The 12219-nt window shown below is 34.5% G+C and overlaps 1 protein-coding gene across 2 annotated transcripts in view; it reads left to right on the forward strand.

Moving 5' to 3' along the window:
- Positions 1 to 999: 999 nt before the first annotated feature.
- LOC110036438 (probable alpha-amylase 2) overlaps positions 1000 to 12219 on the forward strand; it is a gene marked incomplete at its 3' end in the record, with an annotated part of 90230 nt that continues 79010 nt past the window's right edge. The window contains 4 exon segments of one of the 2 annotated variants that reach the window (XM_020740884.1): positions 1000 to 1122; positions 1641 to 1722; positions 1979 to 2015; positions 2218 to 2255. In XM_020740884.1, coding sequence (XP_020596543.1) covers positions 1705 to 1722; positions 1979 to 2015; positions 2218 to 2255 — 93 coding nt within the window. 2 annotated transcript variants of the gene reach the window in all.

Raw genomic sequence — 12219 nt, forward strand, 5'->3', positions numbered from 1 at the left:
GGAAATAGAGACATTCTCCTTTGAAATTGACAAGAAATAGAGAAATGTGCATATTTCATTTTTGAAATACTTATGAGCTTAGACATATGACTTGAAATTTTGGAAATGAGTATTTTTGTTGCTATTGAAAGATGCCTAAAACTATTGTTGCTCTTGATTTTTGACTTGTACTATTTAAACCTAATATATCACATTGATTTTATAAACGAGAAATCCTTATGAAGTTTCACTTGCATTTGAAATCCTTTAAAAAGTAAAAACAAAACAATAACATTTTAAACAAATTTTCATTTCTTCGAATAAAATTAGTGTTTGTAAAACTAGTGCATTTGACTTTAATTTTCAATCTCCTCATTTTCTTATGGGACGATTTCAGACTCATTTCCATTACTTTACTTATATGATACGTGCAATTGCATGAGCTTGTGCAAGATCAGGTTAATATCTACCACCTAAACTTTAATAATTTTACTAATAAAAATCAATTCTTAAAATCACACAAGAGATATCACTTTTAAAAACTTTTTAAAAGTGATACACTTCTTTATATGCACTAGAAGTTGTTATAAATGTAAATATCAAAATTTAAGAGTTTGATATGAAAATGCATAAAAATTGTGTGGTACATATTTAAAATTTAAAATTCATTTTTAGCCTTAAACTTAATTAAAATATTGTTAATATTTTAAATATCATTCTCTATAAATTTTTCTCTCTCAAGCCATTTAGTTGTTGGATTTTTGTTGTTAGAGTCTTTGTACTTGATCAAATAAGATTTTATATGGTTGTAAATTAACTTGATGTATACGTACATAGGAGTTCCAAGTTTTTAAATTTTAGGATATAAAAAATCTTTTTAGTAGCAAATGTTTTAGGGAGAAATATATAATTTAAAAAATAGAATGACAATGAAGAATAGTTGAAATAAACCAAGAACTGAGCTATGTGTATGCTCATGTATACGATACTATGTAAATTCCTCTGTGGTATTGGCAAGAGTAAAGAAAAGTCTGTAAGTTGCTCCTGTGATTTGGATTCCCAAAGGGAGGGTGATGAATTCGACAACAAGGTGGACAGTTGGAGAAGAAACCTTGGCTTGCACACATGGAAAGGAAGGAAGAGGTTGCTTAACTCATCTTAGACTTAACCTAAACCCTAAATTTAACCTCAATTAGACCTAATCCAACCTTTAGGTCTAACTCATCTTAGCCCTAACCCATCTCCTAGGTCTAACCTCAATCCAAGGAGAAATATTGCGTTAATCTCTTATCAACCGATTGATTTTCTTCTTTCTTCCTCTGCATCATCCCAAATGCTTGCGCTTGCTTTCTTGAAATCGCTATTTTATGAGAATTTAGTTCGGATTTCTTCCCCTAATCAGTTTTTTGTAGTTTTATGTCTTTTAAGCTCGCATATGATTAGCTTAGCATGCAGTTGCTTGCTTGTGAATGTTTGATTTCAAATTTCCTGTTCTTCTATGCGTTGTTTTACTAATCATCTATATTCAAATGAGTGAAAAAAAATCTTTTTGGAAGGCTATATTAATTGCTCCATTTTTTCATTGTTCGATTGCTTGGCGTCAATGCTACTGATTCGCGTTATTGACCTTTTTTCTTGCTCATCAATACTGGTTTTCTCAGGAGATTGTTTACCTGGGCTTAACGAGAAGGAAGCCTTACTACTTAAGTTGATCTTTGGCGTTGAATGGGGTATTTTGATAATGTAAGTACTGAGTAACTATCCTTCATTTTTTTTAATGATGCAATACTTTGCTGCTACAAGCTTCATTGCTCCTTACTGGGAACTACTGTAAAAAAAGAAAAAAAAAAAATCAGATTCACTCACGAATAGAAAATGCCCTATATTTTCTTTTGTCATAGTTAAGTTCATTTCAATGAGGCATCAATTTCATGCCCGTAATGCTTCCTGTATTTGGAAATTGTTCATTTGACAAACAATTTTTTTTGTTGCAATGCAGTGGTTTGAGAAACGTCAGGAGGCAGCCTTTGCTGATGGTATGATCTTATTGGTCATATTCCATGGAGTTCCTTTAATTTTTAAGCATACTGTATAACATTGTCTTGTTTTTCTCTCTTCTGTCTCTGTTTGTGTTTGTATTTATGATTCAGATGTAATGTACTTCTGCGTTCTTTAACTGATCACAATCTTTTCCAAGGGATAGAATCACTGTTGATCATCTCTGGAATGTTCATGCAGGTGGGGTTATTCGGGCTGGAAGGGAAATACTTTTTCAGGTATGCAAATAATTTTTTAATTATTTTTTCACTGGTTTCTAGGTCATTGCTTCTGTAATATAGCTTTATTTATAAGAATGGGCTATTAATTTTATGGTTAGAAGATTTTTGGAAATTGTTTATGAATTTAATAAACTTGGTCCTCTACTGTGCTTATGTGAATGTATTTGCAGTTGAAGGCAGGCTTCTAGCTTCTCAGTATGAGCTGCATTAGATGGTAGTTTCTTTTGAATGGATGTGAAAGGCTTGTAATTTGCTATGGAACTTAGACTTGATACTAGAGTTAACTCACACAACAGTAAGAAAGTAAATATTATTACAGAAATTCAAATATTAAGTTACAAATAACTAATTGAAAATAATAATTGACACGACAAACTAACTCCCGCTAGGGTTTGGATCAAGGGAAGGTGGAGTTGAGGTGGTCGGTGAGGGTCAAGAATGTGGCGGGATGGTGGACAAGATGGTTGGCTAGCAGAAAATAACAAGGCAATAGTTTCCTGGGTTCCGAGCAGCAAGTATGCGACATATATTGATGTTGCACGGCTGTCCGGAATGATGGTAGCAAAGGGAGAGGGCTGGAATAGTGGCTGGGTGGCAAGGAAGTGGTTTGGAATAGCTGGAACAGCAGCCAAAGCTACAGAGGGGCGTTCTTGGTGGCCAGAACGGCAACGAGGCGGTAAGGGAAATGAATATGGTCAGCTGGAACAACAACCAATGGGTGTGGAAGGCAGCTGGAACGCAGGAATTGTAGAAAACAACAAAAGAGGCTATTCCAGGTGCCTGCAATAGGGAAGGAGCGGTGATATTAGGTTTGAATATTCCCCATGTTGTCTAGGTGGCTATTCCGGGTGCCTGCAATAGGGAAGGAGCCTCTGTTCCGGGTGCCTGCAATAGGGAAGTAAATTACAACTCCAACAAGCTGCTCAGGAAATTACCATAAAGGATATACACCAGGAAATCATCTATTTGCAGCATAGGCTCGCTGATTTTGAAAGAAGTCAACATGGGGAAGTCACTCACAACAACAATAGTGACCGTCTAAGTGAAGCAGATGAAGAAAACTCTTTTCACCAAGAAGCTTCAAGTGATGAAGAGTCAATGCCATGTTGATTCAACATTGAGTGTAGGAGGAAGGACGGTGACTTTGGAGTCAAGGTGGATCTACTAGATTTTGATGACCACATGGACCCAGATGAGTTTATTTAATGGCTCCAAATAATAAAAAGAGTCTTCGAGTATAATAACGTCCCACCTGATAGAAGGGTAAAGTTGGTCACCATCTAGTTGAAGAAAATTGCGTCTCTATGGTAGGAGAACTTGAAGTACCTATGTCAGTGCGAGGGAAAAAACAAAATTATTTGATCCAAGATGAAAAGGGAGATGCACCATAAGTATCCAACAACAAATTGTAGACATGATGTGTTTTTGAGTCTTCATTACTTACAATAAAAATATCTTTCAGTAGAATAGTACATCGTTGAGTTCGAGCAGCTTATGTTGAAGTATGAACTAATGGAGTTTGAGAAAAACATTGTAGGATGATATCTAGGGGGATTGAGACTATTTATTGGCAATATGGTACAGTTATAGCCCCAATGAATTTTATAAAATTTTCAAATTTTAGCTTTGAAGGTGGAGAGACAACACTGCAACATCAGGTTCACACCTACTTCCAAGCTGGATTCAGCCTTTAGATGAAGTAGCAAGGGCACACCAATTAGAGTACCCAAACCTACCACATGTGAAGAGAAGCCAACATAGGAGGAAAATATGACTGACCAGACAAGCACCACCATGACATTGGATACATACACATTTCATCCAACTGTCCAAACACGAGGGTGATTTTTTTTAACAGAGCAGGGTGCAGTGGAGTAGATAGAGAGGAGAATGGATGATACTAGCTACCTACAGATAACGATGAAATGCTTGTGGTTCGACAAGTTCTCCTGATCTAGTCTAAGAGGGATTAGCAGTGGCTCGGGCATAACATCTTCCATGTATTCTTTGTACTATAAAGAGGAAGGTGTGCAGTCTTATTATAGATAGAGTTAGTTGTGAAAATATGGTATCTACATAAATGGTGGATAAATTGATTCTTTCTGTTCAAAAGCATTCACAATCATATTCCCTTGGTTGAAGAAGGGAAATGAGATTTATGTCGATAAAAGATGTTTGGTGGAATTATTAATTGAAGATAAATTGTGGGATGAAGTTTGGTGTGATGTCATTTCTATTGACACAAATACTTGCCATTCCATTACAAAAATGAAATTTACGAACTAAATTATAAAAATTCGGTTACAAGCGCCTAGGCTCTACCTTCGAGCGTGCTGGGTTTTTGGGTGTATTGGTTTGAAGAACAATTTGGGCACGACTGCACCCCTTCTGGGCACCACAATTCCAACAGCTCTATCCCAAAAGCAAGGTGCCGGGCACCCAAACGCTCCCATTGGTGCCAGAGCGCTACTTTAAGTCTTGGGGCGCCCATCCTGGCTTTCTGAGAAGTGTCAGGCGCCATTCCAAGCGTCGAGTTTCCCCCAAACTCCATAAGCGGACTCCATATATAACAATCTCCTACTTGGAGACTGATTATAAGCAACCTTGCTCCTTTAAATCTGTATCATCTTCATAGTAATGCACAATGGTATGACTCAACCATTAGTCTCAAGCTTCCTGAACTCTAACAGAAGCCAATTATAGTTTTAGTTTTTCAATTGTAACAACTTTAGTCGATATATCTGTAGGATTCTGAGCTGTATATATCTTTTCCAAACATAACTGACCATCTTTTAGGATTGAACGAATGAAATGCGAACTTTACTAAATGTACTTGATCCTGACATGAAACGCGATACTGTTAGCTAGGTGAATAACACTCATACTATCATTGAATTTTTCAATTCCTTTATTTATTGCCCAGTTCTGCCATAAAGCCCTATAACCAAATCATTTCCTTATTAGTTTCAGTGATATCAATTTATTTGGCTTCTGTAGTTAACAATACAACAATCTACTATAATTTGGATACCCAACTCACTATTATTTTCCCCTAAGTTAAGATGTAACTTGTACTTCTACCATTGATATCTTTTATTAGATCTGAATCTACATATTCCTGTAGATTAATCCTCGCACTTCCAAAACAAAGTACTTTATTGTTTGTTTCTCTCAATTATCTGATAATTTACTTCACCGCCTTCTAATGATGTTGATCTAAATTACTCATGTACCGATTGACCACTCTTATAGCATGTGCAATATCTAGATTTGTACATATATCACTTACATCGATCTCTAACTGTTGAAGCATCAAAGTTCTTCTCATTTGTGTTTGATCTGCTTCAAACTAAGGCGATTATTCTTTAGATAGCTTAAAGTGACTATGAGAGGGTGCACACTGAATTTGCTTCACTCATGTTAAATTACTCATGTACCGATTGACCACTCTTATAGCGTGTGCAATATCTGGATTTGTACATATATCACTTACATCGATCTCTAACTGTTGAAGCACCAAAGTTCTTCTCAGCTGTGTTTGATCTGCTTCAAACTAAGGCGATTGTTCTTTAGGTAGCTTAAAGTGACTATGAGAAGGTGCACACTGAATTTGCCTCACTCATGTTAAATTTATGTAAACCTTTCTCAACATATTCTGTCTGAGACAACTTCAAGGTACTTGCACTCCTGTCCCTGCTGATTCTCATACCGAGAATTTTTTGGTGGGACCTAAGTCCTTTTCAAACTCTCTTAATAATTGCTCATTCAAGTCATTGATCTTTTCTATATCTACTTTTGTAATCAGCATGCCATTCATATAAGAAAAAATACAATATAACAACTACCAAAAATATTTGATGAAACAACAATGATCTGCTTGATATTTTATGTACCATTGTTTGATAAAAACTTTTCAAATCTTCAATTCTATGATCTTGTGCTGGTTTCAAATTATAAAGATTCTTCTTCAGTTTACAGGCCATATCTTCTCTTCCTGGAACTTGATATCCCCGTGATTGCATCATTTACAGTTCCTCTTGCAAGTCATCATGTAAGAAGACTATTTTTACATCTATCTACTCTAGATGTAGATCTTATGCTACTAAGCTCAACACAACTCAGATAATTGTTGCTTTTACTACCCAAAAATCATCTCAGTGTTGTTTACTCATTCCTTTATTGAAACCCTTCACAACAAGCCTCGCCTTATAGTGCTTGCAACCATTTGAGTTTTTTTAGCATGTAAATCCACTTGTTATGCAACGCCTTTTTGCCATTTGGTAATGCTGTCAAATCCCATGTTTGATTTTCTCTTAGTGACTGCATCTCATCATCCATGTCATGCTCTCAATAATTTGAATCTTCAACTTGAGTGATCTCATCATGAGACTATGATTAACCAATATTAGTTTATAATAAATAGGGGTGTTAAAAATTAACCTGACACGCCAACTCGACCCGGAACCGACTTAAAAAATCTAGGTTCTGGCCGACTCGAATAATTTTTGGGTCAGGTTGGGATTAAATAATCAAACTCATTTATTTTTATTGATTGAGTTCACTAGAAAAAAATCAAAAATTGACCCGCCAACTTTAATTTGACTTGAAGTCAACCCGCCAACTCGTAATTGACCCGAAATTGACCCATTTTTAACCCAAATAATGCTTTCCTCAAGGGAGAACCCTCGTAGTTAATTACATCTCAAGATGTGTCTCTCCCGAGAATACTCTTAATTAAAGTATTGACTTATATTATTAAAGATACAAAGTCGGTGTCTGTAAGATTGTTGTTTCAAAACTTTAGATAGATTCAGGGTTTGAAATGATCTACTTAGAATTGAAAGATTGTGAATTATATTCTAATGAAGATGTGTCATGGAAAGATGCAGGGAAATGATTAGCTAACTTTGAAGAAGGCGTGCCCTGGGAATTGAATTTAATTTATTTTTGGGGAAAGTTGAGTTTTGATTTGAGAGTTTGGATTTGGTTTGAAAAGATTGATTTGAGTTGATTTGATTTGCGGTTGAATAAAGTTTGAATTAGTGATTCACTTGAGCTGAAAACTTGAGTTGATTGGATTGTATTTCATTTGAAAAACTTGATTTCAATTGGTTTAAGTTTGGGGTTGGATGAGGTTTGACTTAAGTGATTCACTTAAGCTAAAAATTTGAGTTGATTGAATTGAACTTTTTTTGAAAAGCTTTATATGAGTTGGTTTAATTTAGTTAATTTAAGTTAAAAAAATTATTTTAAGTTTGTTAAAGTTTGTTTGAAGTTTATTAAGGTTTGTTAAAGTTGTTTATTCATTTGAATGTTGTTTAAATGTTTTAGAAAGGCTTCAAAGCTTTGGAGATTTGAGATCTTGAGGTTTTGAATAGTTGAAGGTTTAAAATATTTCAAGTTTTGAAGTTTGCTTTGAAAAATTTGATTTTAAAGTTTTGAAGTTTGAGAAGTTTAAGGTTTTGAAAATGTTAATTTTTAGTTAGAAGGTCTGCTTATGAGTTGATTAGGGTTAACATGGATTGAAAATGTTAATTTTGAGCTAAAAGGGTTTGGTTTTGAGTTGATTAGGGTTGATTTGGCTTGAAAAGGCTGATATAGGCAAATTGGTTTGGATTATGAAGGATTGATTTTTAGTTGAATGTTTGATAGAAGTTGAAACTTTGATTAAACTAAAAATTTGATTGAAGTTGAACTTTAAAATAATGGATAAAATTAGCTAGAAGGATTTCAAGATGAAAGTGAATTTAACTCACAATTTTGCAGATAAAAAACCACTAAAAATTAAATTTAAACGGTATAATTTATAATTACCTCGTTGATGGTTGTCTGTGTTTTCTATAAACGTTTTCTCGTCTATCATTCGTCTTTTAATAATTTAATTAAACAGAAAAGTTAGTTAAAATAGCTGTGAGCTTAAAAACCAGTGAATACTTATACTTCTAAATTAAAGTGATACGAAGAAAATAATGAATAATATGCATGCCAGTTAAATTTGTTTATTAAACAATATAAACATTTAAGATGTTGTTCGTAGGAATCTATATCATTATTATATCAATATTTCATATTTATACAACTATCATAGAATACTTTGTATAAAAATTTATGTAAACTAAGACACATCAATATCAATATCCTTTTCCATTTACGTGCAAATATACATTCGTGTTCCACCACCAGTACCATCAATGGGTGCTACATCATAGCCAGTTATGCACATACAAACATTCAATATAAACATATGTATGATTCACATTCAATCATACTATATTAAACATGCACTAAAATACATGAGTAAACAACTACAACATTTTTAATGATATGACCAATAAAGAAAATAATAACTTAATCAGAATAAATCATCCACAAATAACATCAACTGCAAACATATTTGAGAAGAAATAAATTATTACTATAGTTTAAAAGTATAATTACTCACCACGAGGACGATTAAATTGTTCTTATAACCTCAATCCTTTTAAAATTTAAACGTACAATAAATATGTGTTTAAGATATAATAAATTTATTATTTTAATTTTTCATTATTTAAGCATCAAAATTTTCATATTTATTTGATTTAATCCTAATTTTATGTCTTTATATATATCATAATTATAAAATTCTTATTAAACATCTTACCTTATAAATCCTTCTGTGGAGCCTCATACCGTGCGAAGCTTCGTCTTCCTCACTCCTTTTGCGAAAATTGAATCGCACGAGAGCTGGCTCTCTTGCCTGAGCCTTCCTTCCGCCCGAGCTTCCTTGTTTGCTCGACAGCGCACGGCTATCCTTCCTTAATTGTGCTTCTTCCTCTCTTCTTTTTCGCTGGTAGGCTAGGGCACGGGTTCCTTCGCAGCTCCCAACACTTCACTTCGCATCGGACAACTCAAAGATTGACAGAAATCCTCCGTCTTTCTCTTCGACTCGACTTCAACGCTACGCCCGACATCTCCCATGACACTTGAACCACCGATAAGTGAATATTGCTTTGGCTGCCTTTTATAGGCGGACTTGTTTCCTTGACTTTTGATCCTATAGTTTCCTTTCCTCCCTTTCGGCTGGCCATGACTTTTCGTTTCTTCCTTGTTTTCTCTCAAATATTCCAATTTTCGGTGCCCTTCAAATAGACAAATCGAGGCATTACAATCTTCCTCGCTTACAAAAATTTCGTCCTCGAAATTTAAAAACAGTCCTCCAATAATTTCTCATTAAGTTGGTCAACATTTGTTTTCCACGCAACTAACAATCAATCATTAATATGATAAATAATCACTATAAAGGTAAAAACTCTATACAAGGTGATTCAACTATACTTCAGAACACAGAAATTCAAACATGAAAACATACTAAGAAAACACCAAACTAATCATACCTCGCCACCATCAACAACAATAGGTTCTTCAGGCTCACTATGAGTGAGGGAATATACCCGAGGTTGAACCAGTTTTCTTGGTTGACTTTTGGTTAGAGCTGAAGCTATTGACCCTATCTTTTTCTGCCCGTAGAGCTCCATCAGATTTCTGATCTTCAACGCTCTTCTGGCCAAGATATGGATAATATCATGCTATATGACCAAGCTAACAATACCAATAACAAGTGTTAAAGCCCAACAAACATTCACCTTTACATTGTCTTCTGCATTTGGTACAAGTGACTCCAGTACCCCGAGTCGTATCTCTGTTAACTCCACCTAAATTATTCTTGGACTTCTACTCATTGAATCCTTCTGAGTGAGCTCTGTGCTCTTCTGTAATCTTCCTTTTGTGCATCTCCTTAAGCTTCTAAGTAGCTCATAGTCAATCTCTACTATTCTAGCTCGCTCCACTAATACCGAGTATTCATCGGTTCCTAAGAGTACTAACGACCGTCTCATAGAATCCTTTAATCACGATAGGGATCTATAGCACTTTTCTTTTGCGGTAACGATCAATTGTGGTGCATTCCTTGATAGTGCAACGAATTCCGCTTCGTACTGCATGACCGTCTTCTCTCATTTCCTCAACTTGACGAACTTGCCTTGCATCTGTCTTCAAGCAGATAAATGTACGAACCATTCTCTAAAAAGTCCACAAACCCCTCCCAACTTATTATATTATAAGGCATGCCTGCTAACTAGTCCTGACGTTGCCCACGTCACCACATTTTGGCTTCTCCATCCAACACAAATACCGCCAACGTACTCTTCTTTAATCTGTACAAACCATGCTATTTAGTATCTTCTTTATCCTCATTAGCTAATTTTCTGCTTTAATTGGGTCTTCGGTTCCTTTGAACAGAGGTGGACGTAGATCATGAAATATCTTTAGGTACTTATCCACAACAATTGTATTATTAGAGTGCGATCTGGACTCCTGAATCAGTTGAGTCATCGTCGTCATCATTTAGGCGAGCACATTCATGTTAACATTTATAGTAGATTGTACTCCTTTTTCTATCAATATCTCTTCTTCTACAATTTCAGGTGTATCGCTATGCCTGAATGAATAAATTAATTCTTTAAGCTGGTTTCATATATTAAAATTTTCTTATAATTATCCTATTGGCTCTTTCATCAATATCCACCTAATTTATCTCAACCCTGGCTTTAATATCATTTTTATCACGACCCCACCCAGGGCTTGGAATTAACCAAGGCGGGAATGGACCGTCGGATGAGTGAATTAAATTTTCTATTCTTACTCATAGTTTAATAGATGAAAAAGCAACTAAAAATTAAATTAAAACAATATAATTTATAATTACTTCGTTGATGGTTGTCTGTGTCTTGTATAATCGTTTTATCGTCTATTGCTCATTTTTCATTAATTTAATTAAGCCTGAAAAATTAGTTGAAATAACTGTGAGCTAAAGTGCCTTTGGATACTCATACTTCTAAACTAAATTAATACAGTAAAAGAAACAATAATATGCATGTCAATTAAGCTTATTTATCAATCAATATAAACATTTAAAATGCTATTCGTAGGGATCTATATCATTATCATATCAATATAATTTCATATCTATACAATCATCATAGAAGACATTGTCTAAAAATGTGTCAATTAAAACACATCAATATCAACATCTTTTTCTATTTACACGATTAGTGTTCTCTCATTAATACCATCAAAGGGTGCTTTATCATAATCAGTTATGTATATATAAGCATTCAACATAAACATATTTATTCTTCACATTCAATCATACTATATAAAACATACACTAAAATGCATGAGTAAATAACTAGAACATTTACAACGATATGATCAATAAAGAAAAATATAACTTAATCAGAATAAAATATCCACAAATATCATCAATTATAAATATGAGAAGAAACAAATTATTACTATGATTTAAAAGTACAAGTTCTCACCTCGAGGATGATTAATTTGTTCTTAAATTTCATTAGCCTCGACCCTTTTAAAATTTAAACCTACAATAAATGTAGGTGTACAATTTAATAAATTTATTATTTAAATTTTCATTATTTAAGTATCAAAATTTCATATTTATTTGATGTAATCCTAATTATATATATATATTAATTATAAAAATCTTAGTAAATATCTTACCTTAGAAATCCTCTCTGTCGAGCCTTCTACCGCTCGAAGCTTCGTCTTCCTCCCTCCCTTTGCGAGAATCGAATCATACGAGAGCTGGCTCTCTCGCACGAGCCTTTCTTTCTCCCAAGCTTCCTCATCTGCTGGACAGTGCACGGGCTCTCCTTCTTTAAATACCCTTATTCCTCTTCTTCTCTTCTTTGCCAGGTTAGGGCACAAGTTCTTTCGCCGCTGTTGACCTCATTTTTAGTGAGGTCTTAGTTTTCTACTCTTAGAACCTAGGATCTAGCTTTAGGAGTTCTTATTGACCATCCTAGCGGACTAGCAATGGAGCCTACCTCCCGTAGAACTTCAAGCCACTTCTTGACTCATTTTTGTGAAGAACTCGCATAAGTGGTTCCAAGCACTCAAC

This window comes from Phalaenopsis equestris, unplaced genomic scaffold (genome assembly GCF_001263595.1).
Source record: "Phalaenopsis equestris unplaced genomic scaffold, ASM126359v1 Scaffold206503, whole genome shotgun sequence".
In the NCBI taxonomy this organism is placed as follows: domain Eukaryota; kingdom Viridiplantae; phylum Streptophyta; class Magnoliopsida; order Asparagales; family Orchidaceae; genus Phalaenopsis; species Phalaenopsis equestris.